The 14,793-nt window shown below is 60.5% G+C and overlaps 4 protein-coding genes across 4 annotated transcripts; all 4 read right to left on the reverse strand.

Moving 5' to 3' along the window:
- Positions 1–1,773: 1,773 nt before the first annotated feature.
- LBRM_30_0310 (conserved hypothetical protein) lies at positions 1,774–2,226 on the reverse strand (the record flags this gene model as incomplete). The annotated part of the gene is made up of 1 exon (XM_001566614.1): positions 1,774–2,226. The coding sequence occupies one exon, from the start codon at positions 2,224–2,226 to the stop codon at positions 1,774–1,776; it is 453 nt and encodes a 150-aa protein (XP_001566664.1).
- A 1,165-nt stretch (positions 2,227–3,391) lies between these two features.
- LBRM_30_0320 (conserved hypothetical protein) lies at positions 3,392–7,483 on the reverse strand (the record flags this gene model as incomplete). The annotated part of the gene is made up of 1 exon (XM_001566615.1): positions 3,392–7,483. One exon carries the CDS (start codon positions 7,481–7,483, stop codon positions 3,392–3,394), a length of 4,092 nt encoding a protein of 1,363 aa, XP_001566665.1.
- Positions 7,484–8,372: 889 nt separating this feature from the next.
- LBRM_30_0330 (conserved hypothetical protein) lies at positions 8,373–10,100 on the reverse strand (the record flags this gene model as incomplete). Its single annotated transcript, XM_001566616.1, has 1 exon — positions 8,373–10,100. One exon carries the CDS (start codon positions 10,098–10,100, stop codon positions 8,373–8,375), a length of 1,728 nt encoding a protein of 575 aa, XP_001566666.1.
- Positions 10,101–13,165: 3,065 nt separating this feature from the next.
- LBRM_30_0340 (conserved hypothetical protein) lies at positions 13,166–14,791 on the reverse strand (the record flags this gene model as incomplete). The annotated part of the gene is made up of 1 exon (XM_001566617.1): positions 13,166–14,791. The coding sequence occupies one exon, from the start codon at positions 14,789–14,791 to the stop codon at positions 13,166–13,168; it is 1,626 nt and encodes a 541-aa protein (XP_001566667.1).
- Between the last annotated feature and the right edge of the window lie 2 nt (positions 14,792–14,793).

The raw sequence follows: 14,793 nt of genomic DNA on the forward strand, positions 1-14,793 counted from the left end.
AGTTCACCGAGAGCGGTGTCTGAAGCGAAGACGGAGGAAGAGAGAGAGAGAGACAAGGTACGCGCGCTTTTTACCGAGAGGAAGAAGAAGGTGACAAGGTCCTCTACTAATCACACATACGCACTGTGTGTGTGTGAGAGAGAGAGAGGGGGGCACACAGCGATGCAATCTGTGGGATAGAGCAGAGACCACCGAAGAGAGAAAGAGCAGAGAGGTGCACTCAATGTCTGCGTCATTCAAGGGGGTGAGGGAACGAGGGGGGACGCGATACACACGCACAGCGAGGATGTATCAGGAAAGGCAAAGAGAGGGAGAGAAAAAGAGGGAGTGGGGCATGCGCTGACGGGTTTGTGCAAAGGGGGTGAAAAGGGAGCAGCTGTCCGGGGGCGCAGTGCTTTGATGAACGTTAGAGCCGCCTCACACACTCGCGGAGCTCAGGGAACCAATGTGTATGCGTATGCACGTGTGTGTTACGTCGATAGATTATATCGAGAGAAAAGGGGGAGGGGGAAACCACACACACACACACAAATGAAGAAACACCAACACCAGCAAAGGGCAAGAACGAAAAGGGCAAAAGACGAAAGGGGCGTGTGCTTCATCCAAAGCTGCGGCAGCGTAGTGTCTGCCCGAAAGGCACGGCGGGACGAGGTTCGTGTCAAGGTGCACGCACGCACGCATACGTGAGGGGTTGGAATGCAAAGAAGGAGTAACAGCAAGCAACAAGACGTATTGGCGTCACCGAATCATCGAAGGCAGTATGCGGGCGTGCCGGTGTTCATGGCATGGGGGTGGGTGTGGAAGGGGCATGCGCGTGAGTATCGGGGAGAGGGGGGAAGGAGGTCGGGTACATCGAGAAAAGGGATGACGCGCAACAGCAGCGAGAAGAGCGAAAGAACGGGACGGGCCGGCCAGCAGCAATACGAAGAAGCACCGAGGCGGTGTGGAAGGGGGCGAGCAATGCAGTGCGCAGCTAAAGCACTTGGCGTGTCATGCCCACGCCTGCCGCACCCACACACTCCCTCCCCTCCCCCCCCCCAAGAGTGCCGCTTTGCACATGCTTAGCACTAAAGTGCAGTTCAATTGAGGTTCGCAGCCATCAAGGCGTACAGCGCGAACACCTGGCCAAGCAGAGTTCGTAGGGGGAGGGAGGCAGCCGCATTTCGCACGGTTGATGTAGTCCCTCCTTCGGTTTACTGTCTCCGCACGATGTTCATGGTGTTTGTCTCTTCGTCTGAGTTTTCCATTTTACTTTTTTTCCTTTTCGCTCATTACGACATCCTCCTCGTTGATTCTGTGTGACCTCTATGAGCCCGGACACACGCGTGAGACACAAGTACGCACGCGTGCATCGGCCTGGTTGTCCGTCCCGTGGCAAAGAAAAAAAGCGCCGTCGAGGGCGATACTCACAACGGCAGCACAACAAGACACATCACGCACACGCAGAGTTTCAGAGGGGAGGGAGGAGGGGCTAATGGCGAAAAGAGGACAAGCGCGGGGGTGCCGAAGTACGTCTTCAGTCAACAGCAGCAGAGCACAACGCACAAAGCACCGCAGTGGTGCTTGAGAGAGACACAGCGGCGCCAAGAGTGCATACCTGCCAACATACGCGCGCGGGGGTATAGGCAGACGGTCACACCCGCGGAGATGATCCACCAGCAAATGTGCAGCCAAACCGCCTGCCCATGCCCCCCGCTACCCCCCCCCTTTACCGGCCCCACAGCTCTCCGACAACGTCCCTCCCCCCTCTCTCCTCCGCCTCTCTTTCTAGGATCACTTGAGGTACTCCTCATCCAACAGCGGCTGGTCCCGCTCGTCCACAAAGGCCAGCGACTCCCCAGCCCACTCGTCCCCCTCCCCTTCACCAAAGAAGTTGTCCAGGGTGAAGTCGCCGTACGGGGTGTCCGCGTCATCGTTGGAGTCCCAGTAAAAGTGGGTAAGACGATCCGCATCTACGTCCTGGACATCGAAGTAGGTGTTCGAGATGTCCTCCGTGTTGCTATCGTGAGTGTTGCGATGTTGGGCATAGCCACGCTTGCTGTCCCGCAAGGAGTCGACTCGGATCAAGGGTACTACCGAGGAGGACGTCGAGGAGGCGCTGATGGGCAGTGTCAACGCCAGCGCGGTGCTGGAGGCGCGGCTCAGGCCACCTCTGTAGAACCGCCCGCCTCTCAGAAACGGTGCCGCGCAGCAACTCGCGCGACAGAGAAGCCCTGATAATGCCATTGTGCGCTCTTCAACCCGCAGCACTCGGTCTCGCCCGTTTGACCGAACACCAAAAAGGTCAGTGGCTTAGAGAATCGTCTGTGTGAGTGCCGTTACGCAAAACTCGCGAGAGGGGCCTCAAGGCGTGGAGCTCCCCCTACAAATACCTCTGTGCTGGTACGCGTATATGCCTGTGCCTTCACAGGTGCACTCTGCAAGCCACGTCGCGTGACGCTCACACGCCGTCCGCTCCTGGGAACCCCCGCGGAAGCGATACTAGCGCCCACGACAGTCCCTACTCCGCCGCCTGCTCGCGAACGCTTCAGTAGTGGACGTGGAGTGCAGCACAGGGAAGGGAAAGATGCCGCGAAAGCAAAAAGAAGAGCGAGACGACGAGGCGGTGGCGCACTCGCCCCTCCACGTTCGCCGGAGCGTCCCTGCGCGAGTTTTGTGAAAGGAAGGGCCAGTGGGCGGCAGGGTAACGGTAGTGGCACCCACAGACACAAAGCCGGTGCCTTGCCCTGCGCTGCACAGCGAGTCAATGAGAAAGGAGCAGAATAACAGATGGGAGGCAAGAAGCTGATGAAGGGCGTCTATGTAGGATGTGCGGGTATGTGTGTGGGGGTGTGTCTGTGGGTGTCTGGTGGGTGTCGCACTGAAATGGTGCGAGAGAGTAAAGGACTCAAATATGGTGTTGGACAGGCTCCTCAGCACAGGGAGAAGACGAAGAGAGGGAGAGAGCAGAACCGTGCAAGCGAGGCGGTGGGGTAGAGAGGGGAGAGAGAGCGCGAAAAGAGAAAGATAGAGCGATAGCCAGGGGTAGAAGCATCGGCTGGCAAACGTTTACCCGTGCTAACGGGGTGCAGCTCTTGAGAACAGAATGAAGGCCGAAAGGGAAAGGCTGAAGGTCCTGGTTGGATGAACAAGGCGTCAGTGCACCTCACCCATCCACCGACACAGGGCACGCCAACAGCAGGGAGGTGAGAGAAAGAGACACACACAAGGGTGGCGGTGCACCAGCAACAGCAACAGAAGGGGGATTGAAGGACGGAGCACCAGGCCACAGAAGCAGCAGCTGGGCTGAAGGGAAAGACACGAACGAAGAGACGCAAACACGAAAATGAGCAGAGAGAACAAGTCAATGCTCGGCTAGGTGCGTGGAGCGAAAAGACACCGCGGCCACGCGTCACTCGTCGTCCTCACTCTCACTGCTGCTGCTGCCAAACAGCTTCGGCTTCCTTTGAGGACTTGCTGCAGCTGACTGCTTGGCGGTGGGCCCATGAGCACAGCGCGGCACGCTCGTCGGGGACTGCTGAGACCCACGTCCACTGGCCACAGCACCGCTGATGTCTTCATCCGCGTCGCTGGAGTCGCTACCAAAGGCGTGCAGGTGCCTATGCTGGGTCGAAGACGGTGAACCTTTCCCAGCCGCTGCCCCCTCCTCTCGTTCGACAGTGTCGCGCTGCAGCGGAGTCGTGATGCGAGACGCAGCAGCCTCGCCCACCTTCTCCGCAGATGAAACAAGCGAAGTCCTCTGAAATGAGGACGTGCTCTCGCCCGAAGACGACACGTTGTGTAGGCCAGACACGCGCTGTTGGACGACCGCTGCCGCCTCAGACGGCAGAGGTGGAGGAGCCGCTGCGGCGACTGCACAAGAAGTACTGGCGCTCTGCAGCCCGCTCTGGCGCGTCATAGCCTCCGTCGAAGCGTCGTTCTCGTCTGGCGGCGGAAGGGGTGGGGGCTCACTAGAGAAGAATGCCTCAGCAGTTGTCGCTGGCATCCCATCCCCAAGTCGGTTAAATCCATCATTGCCACTGCTGTGATCGGCCCACGCAGCACGCGGAGGATCGGCGAAGCCAAAGGCGGGCCCTGCCGCTGGTGCAGGCGGTAGAGGTGGTGGCAGACCCGCATACTGCAGCGTGGCAGTAGCGTCAGCTGATGGTGCGGCAACCGGAATATCATGTGCAGGTGTCGGCACACTTGCCGCCTGGGGTGTCAGCACGCTCTCGTCAACCGTCGAAACTGGGTCTTCGACGGAGTGGGTGGGTGACAATGGAGAATGAGCAGGGATTGGGCTGCAAGGGGATGGGGCAGGGCTAGCTGAGGTCTCTTCTACTGGCGGAGGGGGCGATGACGCACTATACATGGCCGTCACAGGTGAAGGCGGAGGAACGATAGCAGTGCTGACCACTTCCTCCGCTACCCCGGTTGGCGACGCCGCAGATACTTTAGCAGGGGAAACAGTAGGTATGGCAGCAAGGTCCCAGAGCTCTGCCGCATCCGCTACCTCCCGCATTAAGGCCTGCCGCGCCGCCGTCTCTTCAGCCAAGAGACGCTGCTGTTCCGCGTGCTGTGCACTGAGCTGCTCCGCGAGGTGAAGGGAATAGGAACACTGAAACTGCAGGCCACTGTAGGACGTGTAAGCCTCCGCCTCCAGGCCGGCACGAGCAGCCTCCTCCTCTTCCTCCAGCAGGCGCAAAATAGAGGAGAACGCCGCAACCCATTGCTGCTGCGCCTCCTCCGGCAGTAGCCGCCACCGTCGCTCTTCTTCCAACGCCAGCTCATCTCTTGCTTGCATTTCCCGCTGCAACAGCATCACTTGTGCCCGCAGTTGCGAAGCGCAGAGCTGCATCACCGCCTCACCGCCGTCCATGTACGACTTCCACAGCGCCTGGCGCGCCGTCGCCTCCTCGGCCTTCAAGTTCTCCTGCGCCGTGCGCTGAGCGGCCAGCCACGTCTCGATTTGGTGAACGGTAGACCACCACTCCTGCTGCACAGACCACCGCCCCTGCGCCTCCTTCACGCAGCAGTCAAAGAGCGCGCGGTCGCCGTGCTGCTGTGCGTACAGCTGCGCCACCGCCTCTAGCGTTGCGACGTGCGCCGCCATCAGTGGCTGCAGCCACTCGTGGTCGAAGTGGTAGAATGCGCCTTTCATGTATAGGTCCAGCATGTCATCCCAAAGCCACCGCTGGCGCTGCGCAATGCTGCGGATGCGGCTTTGCCGCCAATGGTCGAGCTGAAACTGCAGATCCACTCGCACCGGGCCACCGGTCTCGTCACAGCTCTCGTCGTCGTCGCCGTCCACGTAGCTCGTCTGCTCAGCGGTGCGCACCTCCTCCATCATCTTTAGCAGCTCATCCCGCGTGCACGGGTGGGTGGCGTAGCTGAGCAACGCACGCCAGTGCTGACTCACCGTGTCCCGTGCCGTGCGGCACCGTGTCTGCCACTGCGCGAGCTTGTACTGCAGATGTGTCTGCTTCCGCGTGGCGGAGGTGAGTTGTGCCTCCAGCTCAGCCACCTTTCCACCCAGAGTGCGGCGCAGTGCCATGGCGGACTCGATGCTTCGGCGTACCTCCTCCTTGCGTGTTTCGACCTCCGTCTTGGCCCGCTGCAAGTTCAGCCGCAACTCGTCCTGGTGTCCCAGCAGGTCTGTCTCCGCAGCACGGCGGCCCTCCGCCTTGCCGTCGCGCAGTCCTCGCATAAACTGTTCCTCGGCAAGCCGACAGCGATCCACCTGGTATTGCCGCTCGCGTGCGTCCAGCTCATCGACGATGTCCTTGCGCAGTATATCTGCGTCGGTGGCACGGTGACTGCGCTCCTCCTCCATCATCTGTAGGTAGCGCAGACGCTCTCGCTCTGCCAAGCCGCGCGCGGCGGTCAGCTGTCCATCAGCCAGTCGATGCTGAGCCTGTGCCTTGTGAACTGCCTCCTCGGTGGCGGACGACTTGGCGATCAGCGCTGCGTTGCGGTGCCGCTCTTCGCTGAGAGACTCTTGCATCGCAGAGACCCGCTCTGCCGTGCTCGTGGACTCGACCTGATGGACATCGAGGCGGCCCTGCACCTGGCGCAACTCCTCGTTCGAGGCATCGACGGCATGCTGCAAGGCCCTAATGTGCCGCTGCAGATCGTCTTGCTCTTGTCGCTTTAAAAGAAGCGCGTCCTTCAGCTTTACGAGCTGCCGATCTCGCTCCAGCCGTGCCTCCATAGCTTTGGTGGCGGCGGTGTTCTTCTCCTCCAGCAGCCTCTGCGAGTCACTCATGGTGCGTTCAATGCGCTGTTGGAGCTCGTTATTACGGGCCTCGAGGGCCTGAATGGCGCGGTTGCACTGATCGAGGTGCTCCTGCGCCGTCTCCTCCTCTTGCACCACCCGTTGCACCTGCTCGAGGAGAGCGCGATTGCTCAGCAGAGACGGCTTGGGGCGCTCAACTTGCCGGTGCCAGTCCTGAGAGAAGATGGCAGTCACGCCGTGCACGTCCCGTGCGGCTGCCGCGGCCGTGTTAAGGCCAAGCTCCACTTTGCGGAGCACCGACATGTGCTCTGCCGGAATGCCGTTGGTGCTCAGAAACGCAGGGACGGTAGACGCAGCAGAAGAGGGGGTCGGCGTCGCCGCGACAACCATCAGCCCCTGTTCCAAGGACGCAGGCGCCTGCCTAACGTCCTCACCTTCCCCTGTCGTCGCGTACACAGACGGCGGCGGCCTTTGCCCGTTGTCAGTGGCCTGCTTTGCCGATGCAGGCTCCTCGGGTACGTGCTCGACGCGCACCAAGCAAGTCACAAACACCATTCCCTGGGTAGAAACGTTCGCGAGAGAGTCCGACACGCGTGTGGTGAAACCCGCGGGTACGACGAAGACTCGCACGTCCTCTTCACGCATACCCACGACGCTGCCCTCGAAGCCGAAGCAGCCTTGTGCAAGCTGCGCAGCACTGCTACTGGGCTGGAACACATAGGAGGGCGGCTGTTCCTGAGGAACGCTGGCCGCAGCAACCGCGTTGCCTCGTTGTTCTCCAAGAGCGCCGACAGCGTACATACCATCCTTCTCGATTAGCTCGTAGGAACTAAAGCTCATGTGGGCTCTGTCGCCGACATCAAGACGCAGCGACGACGACGGGGAGCTCACATCGTAGCTGAAAACTGATGTCACCGGAGCACCGAAGAGGGCGTAGAAGGAAAGACCGCAGCACGCCAAGAAGCGCATCCTCTGGGCCGCGTCGGCAAAGTAGACACTCCAGCGCTGCTCTGCATCGTCGATGAAGGAGATGTGCCCCGATGACGCATGAGTGAGAAGGCGCAGCGATGTATTGTGGCCATCCACATAGTTCATGCGCGCCACGCAGAACGTGATCTGCTGTACATTGTAGCACACGAGACTGTACTTGGGAGGTCGAGACGGGAGGCCAACAATGGCGCACGCGCACGCGCCCTTGCTAGAGGAGGCACCCGTATCGCCCACTGAGAAGAGCTCCACAGGGAAGGCACAGAGAGTCTCCTGCTTCATCCCTCGGGATTTTTTCGAGCGCACGGGTGGGTGGGGAGGTCAACTCGCTTGATCCGACTCCGGTGCAAGACGAGCGAGAGAAATACAGAGAGACACGGAGACAGAGGACGGCCAATGCGGGGCGTGCGCTCGCACGCTGTGGTGGCTGTCAATGAGGTTCTCCACGCGTTGCGAGTAGGCGTGTGCGTCAGTGCCTGGGTGCGTTGCGCTGAGGTGATGCCGAGGCAAGTAGGGAGGAGGGGAGGGATGTTCGACGCGAGGAACCCGCACGGTGCCACGCCCCGGCAGCCCTCTAGTCGATCTGGTGGGAGACTCGATAAAAGACACCAAATTGCACCCAACGCGTGGGTGGCAAGTGCACGTGTCTGCCTGTAAGTGGGCAGCGCACTGGTGCAGGCGTGCGTGTGCGTCCACAGGAGTGTAATGCGCAGTGCCAAAGGGGGGAGAAAGAGTGCCAGGCGTGACACACATCGATATGACAGTGGAGGCAAGCAGCACAGCACATCACCTCTGGCGCCACCAAGGTGTACGCTGGAGGTGCCATTCGGGAATGCTAGTGTTTAGGTGCGAGGGACCGTGGTGTGGAATGCCCTTGGTTAGAGGGGGGAAGAGGGAGTACAGCCGAGCAGCAAGCAACCCACGCTCATGCCCTCCAGTCACGGCCACCTCGCAACGCTGGCGGCGCGACTCACTCTTGTGGTCAGCTATCTCCGTTGGATGCCTAGCAGACGGCACACGCATATAAACCCACAAGCCCACATATTATTTCAGAGGACACACACACACACACACACACACACAAAGCAGCGGTACAACAGAAGAGGGTGTCTCCGCTTGGTGTTACACACAATGCGGGGTCCCTCACCCCAACCTAGCGCGCCTCACTTGACTACTTTGCGCGTCCTCGCTGCGGTTGCAACCAGGGCGGGGATCCGCTGCCGCCGCCACGACTGACGCTATAGTAACGCTCCCAATCACTTGGTCGCCTAACACCAGGAAAGGATGACGAAGATGAGTAGATGAGTACCAGTACCACCATTAGCGCTAACACAACAAGTAATATCACAGTCAAGGTTGTGTCACTCCGCATTACGCTGCCACCGCTTCCACTTGTGTCGACTCCCTCGCCGCAGAAACTGCTGTGCCTACGAAGAAGAAATCGCTCTTGCAGAAGCTGCAGCTCTGCATGTAACCCACGAAGCTGGTTGCGGTACTGGCTGAACTCCCTCTCTGTTTCCTTGTACTTGGCGTAGAAGTTGCTGAGGAGGCTGCGGGTATGGTTAAGCTCCTCAGTCAGGTGGCGCTGTCGCCGCGTCAGCAACGTCAGCTCATGATGCAAGCTGCGCTGCTGCCGAAGAAGCTGCGTGAGAAGAGATGCCGCGACACTCTGGTAGATGGACCTGGATGCAGGGAAGCCCTTGATGCTGGCGGTGTTCACCGAAGAGGCAGAGGCGTGAGTGGGAGTAGTGCCCACGGCTGTGACGTGGGATGATGTGCCACACCTGGTCACCGCACACGGGCCCCACAGAGCAGTCAGGTCTGAGAAGGTGCACTGCAGGGATGCATTCCAGTACATGGAGTTCACAGAGCTACAGCTCGGCGACTGAAGTTCACGTGCAATCTTCACGAGCGCTATGGAGCTAGTTGAGGATGGCCGCTTTGCGCGTGCACCAGACTGGGATGGCGACCCCCTGTCGGCTGACACGGCGACGTCCACAGGAGCGAAAAGGAGGACATCAGTGTCATCCTCCTTTGAAGCCCTGGCAGTCGCAGTAACACCGTTCCACATCTCTGCCGCGAGCTCATCAATCGAAACCGCAGGCGTCGCACCGCTCCCTGACGCAACTGCGCTGCTACCAGCCGCTGACGGTGCCACCACCTTCCCCGGTGCCGAGGGAAGTGCTGGTCGGTGAAAGCAGTCCATATCTGGAGAGCAGCGGTGGCCGCCGCTGACCTCAGCTGCACCTTCGGTAGCTACCAGGTCGTCGCTCTCATCGAACCGCGTCAGGGTCTCCAGCAGGTCGATGCCGTACACCTGAAAGGAGGTGATTGTGCACCACGGCTCTGGTCCGTACGAGGTCGCCCACTGAAGCTTGATAAAGCGCACTCGCCTGCCAGGGGTGACGTCAAAGTACTGACGCCCACGCCGCTGTTCCGCCTCAAAGTGACCCAGTACTAACCAGGTAGACGTTGGGTACTGTAGACTCCCAAGCAACGTGAAGTTGCGCACACCGCTACTAAAGTGCTCTGCATTCCGCACCATTACAGAGCGCACCTCCACATCGCGGATGAGCTGCATCACGAACTGCTTCCGAGCAGCATTGCATGGGCACAGTACGTAGTTGTCCGCACTGTCGCTAATGAGCGCTGATCCGCCGTGGCATGAAGGCGGCTCCACAGACACCACCGTAGCCCCGAGGTACGAGGAGGCGTAGTTGATGGAGAGCCCGGGCGCCGAGCCCGTAGAAAACGTCTTTAGAGGAGACGGCGACGAGACGCCAACTGCTGGGGGGGTAGTGCGGTGCCGAAAAACAGTCAGAAACTCCAGCGGGACGGAGAAGAGTGCATAGAGCAGCAGTAGCGCACACAGCACCGTCAGTCGCTCCTCTGGCCGCATGAAGCTCTCATTGAGGCAACGTGGGGGGAGTGATGCAGCAGCACGTTGAGGAGATACAAGAGGAGTATGATGTTCATAAGAGAGGGCAGAGAGAAGGATTGATATGGTTTGTGCAGCTCGACAGTTGCCGACGGTGAGCTTTGGGGTGCATTCTTTCCCTCCCCAGCATGAGGAAGAGGTAGAAGAAATGGAAGAAAGGAAAGTTACATCGAGACCATGAGCGGCTCGGCATAGTCGTCTCAGTCGATCCCATTTCTGGCGGGTGCGCAATCAGGCCGCCTACACCGAGACCATACTGGCCGGAGTAGAGCACATCCTTTATACAAAAATGTTGCTACGCGTATACGCTTGCCTTTCTGCAGGGACGAGAGTGCGGCGCCACTGGGCCCTGCCCACTTCCGGTCTCACTCCCCTTCCCCCGTGTCGCTAGTTGTATCTCATCGCGCTGGGCATACAACGTCATAGCTCCGCGGGACTGCGGGGTTTTCGACGCATGTCGTCTAACGAGTCGTGGATCACGTGTGATAGGCGAGCCAATGGCATTATGGAGCTCTGCGCTGACGGCATGACTGTGGGTGGGTGTAGTCTTTACGGGGAGCAGCGAGAGCAACACTGCCAGCCGCATGAAGGTGAGCCGAGGCGCCAACACAGACGAAAACGAGCCAAAAAGGCCTTTGATGTGCAGCGCACCCCTCGATGCTCCGCTGCAGTCACACCGGTGGCGGGGTCGTGTTGGCCCCAACACGGGTCCGTAGTGGCGGCTTGCTCGGTCGTCCGGTTCACGCACGCGGCACCCCATCCGCTCCGTGTCGCGTGGATGGAGATATCGTACACTGCGCCAGGCATCGCTATCAACGTAATGCACCCCATGGTAGATTCGCCGTGGCCTACTTAAACCACTCGTCCAGCTCACCCGGGGCACTCGCGGAGAGCGCGGCGAGCCACGCGACCGCGCTTGGAGAACAGCTGCCGCATCCCTCGGAGAAGCCACCAACATTGATGAGCTGCAATCACCAGGACTTGGGCCCTCTACCACAGACGTCCAAAGAAACACTCGAGCTGGCCCACTGTTGGGCGGTCAAGTCAATCTCGCGCGCAGTTCCTCTGAGAGTATTCTCCCCAAGGCAAAGAGCTGTCGTATTGCGGTCGTAAACGGCCCCTCCAACCGTACAGCTAATGGGCAGGGAAGGGGGTGGGCGGCGTTGGTTTTCTCTTTGCCAAGAGCACCGTCTCTGGGTTCCTCGGAGGACCGCTCGTGCTTGCGAATCGCCTGCACTGTGGTTAGAGGCTGCGACACTGCACTCACGTTGTCGCGCTTCACGTACCCTGCGCACGCCGCTCCACACTTTCTTCGAGCAGCGGGCCGCTTACCTTCGGTACAGCGGCGCGTACTGAGGTTGGCTGTGAAAGGAGCCGTGTAACGATGCTCTCGCCGCTCTTAGCTGCGTTGCCTGTCTCCACCGTCCCCCTCCCCCTCCCTGCTGAACCTGTGATAGTGGCACCTCTGATCAGCAGCTGCTCTGCGAACCCTTGACCTTCTGGTACCGTGCCCCCGTTGGCTGCTTCTGCTCCCGATTAAACACCGGGCCCATGAGACCCATTGTCCGCTCAGCACGGGAGTATGCGCTGCAGAGGGTACGCCGCACGAATGCCGCGTCTACGTGAGGAGGAAGTCGAAGGCCGTGCTCACCGTTAACGCAGTGTCGCCGCTCTCTCGTCGCGCCATGTGGCGCCCGTCAAATACAACGTGGTCCAGCATTGAAAGCAACACGACGACGGTGATCTGCACCGCGCACGAGCCTGGGCAGCACGGGTCAATTCTTCAGATGTGGGCACGGCGGGTTCCTCAGCCAGGCCCAGATCCTGTCGTTGTGGAGAAAATGGTGCCCGGTGCAGAAGTCCATCTCTGGTCAGTTGAAAATGAGCTCGCTGGACCTCAGATTGTTGGGCTACGCTTGCATCCCCATAGCTTCGGTGAGTACAGCATCGAAGGACCGAAGCGGGGGGAGGTAGGGAACCGCCCCCCCATCAAAGGTGCCGTGGGGGCTTGCACCGCAGCCTGTAGTGCACCTATCTGCTCGGCTTTTATTGCCACCTGAAGAACGAGCTGGCATAGACTGCCTCCACGGTGTTGCGATAACTTGCCTGCATTCAACTGGCTGAGCGCGAAGAAAATTCTTCAGAACAGAACCCGTCGATCCTCTTCTCTGTGTGTGTGTGTGCCTATTCGCAGTCTCCCAGCCCCCCCCCTCTGTCTGCGCTCGCACATCCCCTTCCTTCCCTTTCTTTCTCCTCCACCTCCTCTCACCGCCTCTCTGCACATGGGCGCTTTAGTGCGTCTCTCACCAGATTATGTCGCATAGACCGCTGCGCCCCCGGTGACTGGGGACACACGTCAGTGCGCGGCATCCCCAGGGCTCGGCGCCCCCCCTACTTCATGGGAAGCCGAGTCAGTCCCCCTCCCTCTTCCTGCCAATGCCGAGCCGCTCCTGGTGGTGACAGGGCCAAGTGCCTACGTCGTGGCGAGGCCAGAGCGGTGCCTTGCTACTGGCGTTGGCGACCAGGTCCTGGACGGCGCGGCGTCGGAGCGACCAGCGACAGCGAACACGCTCATACTATCCATGTGATAGGCGGAGTGTCAGCGGGACTCGAACACACCTCACCCGGCCCTCGCTACCTGCTTGTGTGGGACGCCTGAGCCACCCCGAGAATGATGCCCCACGCGGCATCCGACATGATGGGGGCGGCGGCGAGGCGACCTGCGGGGCGGGGGCGGGTGGGCAGAGTTCGAGGCAGGGGCCGTGCACCGATGACTGGGTTGGCGCATTGCACTAGCCCGTGTCTAGGGCTGCCTTGCACCAGGCGGCGGACCCGCAGCCCAGCGGATAGTGTTGAGCGGGGCTCGTGTTGTAAGGCTGAGAAGGGACATGGCGAAGCAACCAATAAAATCAACGATTCACGCACACACACCACACGCATCTATCAGCAAATATGAAGCCGGGTGGTACCATTGACGCGGTGCCTCAGAGAACGAAGAGGACATCTGTGTGGACGGAGGGGGTCGGCTACGACGGCGTGGCGTTCACCGCATGCGTCGCGGCTGCAGGCGTAACGGTTAGGTCGCCGAAGAGTTCATCGAACTCGGCGTCAATGCTCGCAGCGATTAGGGCTGCAGATGCTCTGTTTGCCTCCATGGCTGCCGCTGGAGCAGCAGAGGACGTTGGAGACGACAGTAGCTTCGGCGACGCCATCAATGCAGGTGACGGAGCGGGGGCGGGCAAGCGCCGCCGTTCAGGTGTGGAGACAGCAGCCGCCGAGGACGCTGCTGCAGAGGCTGAAAGCGCCACCTCGGCTGCCACCGGTGTCGACTCCGCCACCACAGTGCCTCGCGGCACCCTAGCCGGGATGTGCGTGATGAGATCCAGATCCTCTTCTTCGCCGTCCTCGCCCAGCGAGAAAACCTGCTGCAGGTGCTGCCATGACGGTGCGGCGGCAGGATGAGCCGTAGCTGTTGGAATAACTGCTTCGCCACTCGCGGAGCCTTTCGATGCCGCGGAGGGAGCGGTGGCAGAGGAGGATCCAGGGTCCGCTGTAGAGGAGGGGGCTAAATTGGTGTTGGTAGCCGTTGCTGTCTGAGCTGCTGCAAGCTTGCTGCCCGCGGAGGATAGCGCTGTCAACGCCTGCTCGCGGGTCTCCGTGAGGCCCTCGCGGAAGCGCTTCATCATCCCCCAGCCCCACGAGCCAGCTGCCGTCATGCCCTCCTTTGCCTTCGTGCCCAGCTCCTGGGCCTTCTGTCGCACCTCAGTCACCTCCACCTGCGCGAGGTAGTGTGACGCGCCGCTGAGAGCGGCAGCGATCGTATGCGCCGTGTTGGACGCCTTTTGGGCCCATTCGGTGCTGAATGCGCCTCGCTTGCTCGTCGCAGTCTCGAGCGCCGTAGCGGCAGCGGGGCTCATGATGGCATCGATGATGTGATTGCGGAGCAGCGGAATGGTCGTCTTGAAGCCGCCTGGCACGATGCACACAAACGGGAACGCCTTTTGGTTGACAAGGTAAAGCGCAAACATCTTCAGCAAGTTTACCTCCTCCACGATCGGCCGCCCGGTGCCATAGAGGGCAAGGGGGTGCCCGCGGCAGGACTCGAGTCGCCGCATCGCCTCCGCGAGGCGCTCGTGGTGGTAGCTCAGCACATCCCCTACGAGGATGGCTGTGGACAGCCGCACATACTCAAAACTTTCCTGGGAACGGCAGTCGGCAATAACGTACTCGCGCGAGGGGAACTTGTAGTCACCTTCCTCTGTTGCCGCGCCGCGCTTCGCGAACGCAGAGGCGATGTCGGACCGCTCGAGAGGCAGGATTGGCGTCTCGGCATAGTACTGTTGCAGCTCCTCCGGCGTCTTGTTCAGCAAACCGACGTCCGGGAAGAGGCAAAAGTCCAGCATGCGCTGCGTCGAGAGCGGCGTGACACGGTAAAGCAGATCAGCATTCTGCAACAGCGACTTTCCGCTCCACACACGTATCGGGGCGGTTGCGCGGCCGTCCACCAACTCGGGGTCAATCGCGTCAGCCTTGCACGCTGGCAGCGTGAACTTCATCTTGTCGAGGTGCTCCGCGAGCGTCTGCTTTGTCTTTAACATCATGAGTGACTGACGGTGAGTGATGAGGTAGGCGTGTGCCACGTAGGGGACCATGA

The sequence above is a fragment of the Leishmania braziliensis genome, chromosome 30 (genome assembly GCF_000002845.2).
Source record: "Leishmania braziliensis MHOM/BR/75/M2904 complete genome, chromosome 30".
NCBI classification, from domain to species: domain Eukaryota; phylum Euglenozoa; class Kinetoplastea; order Trypanosomatida; family Trypanosomatidae; genus Leishmania; species Leishmania braziliensis.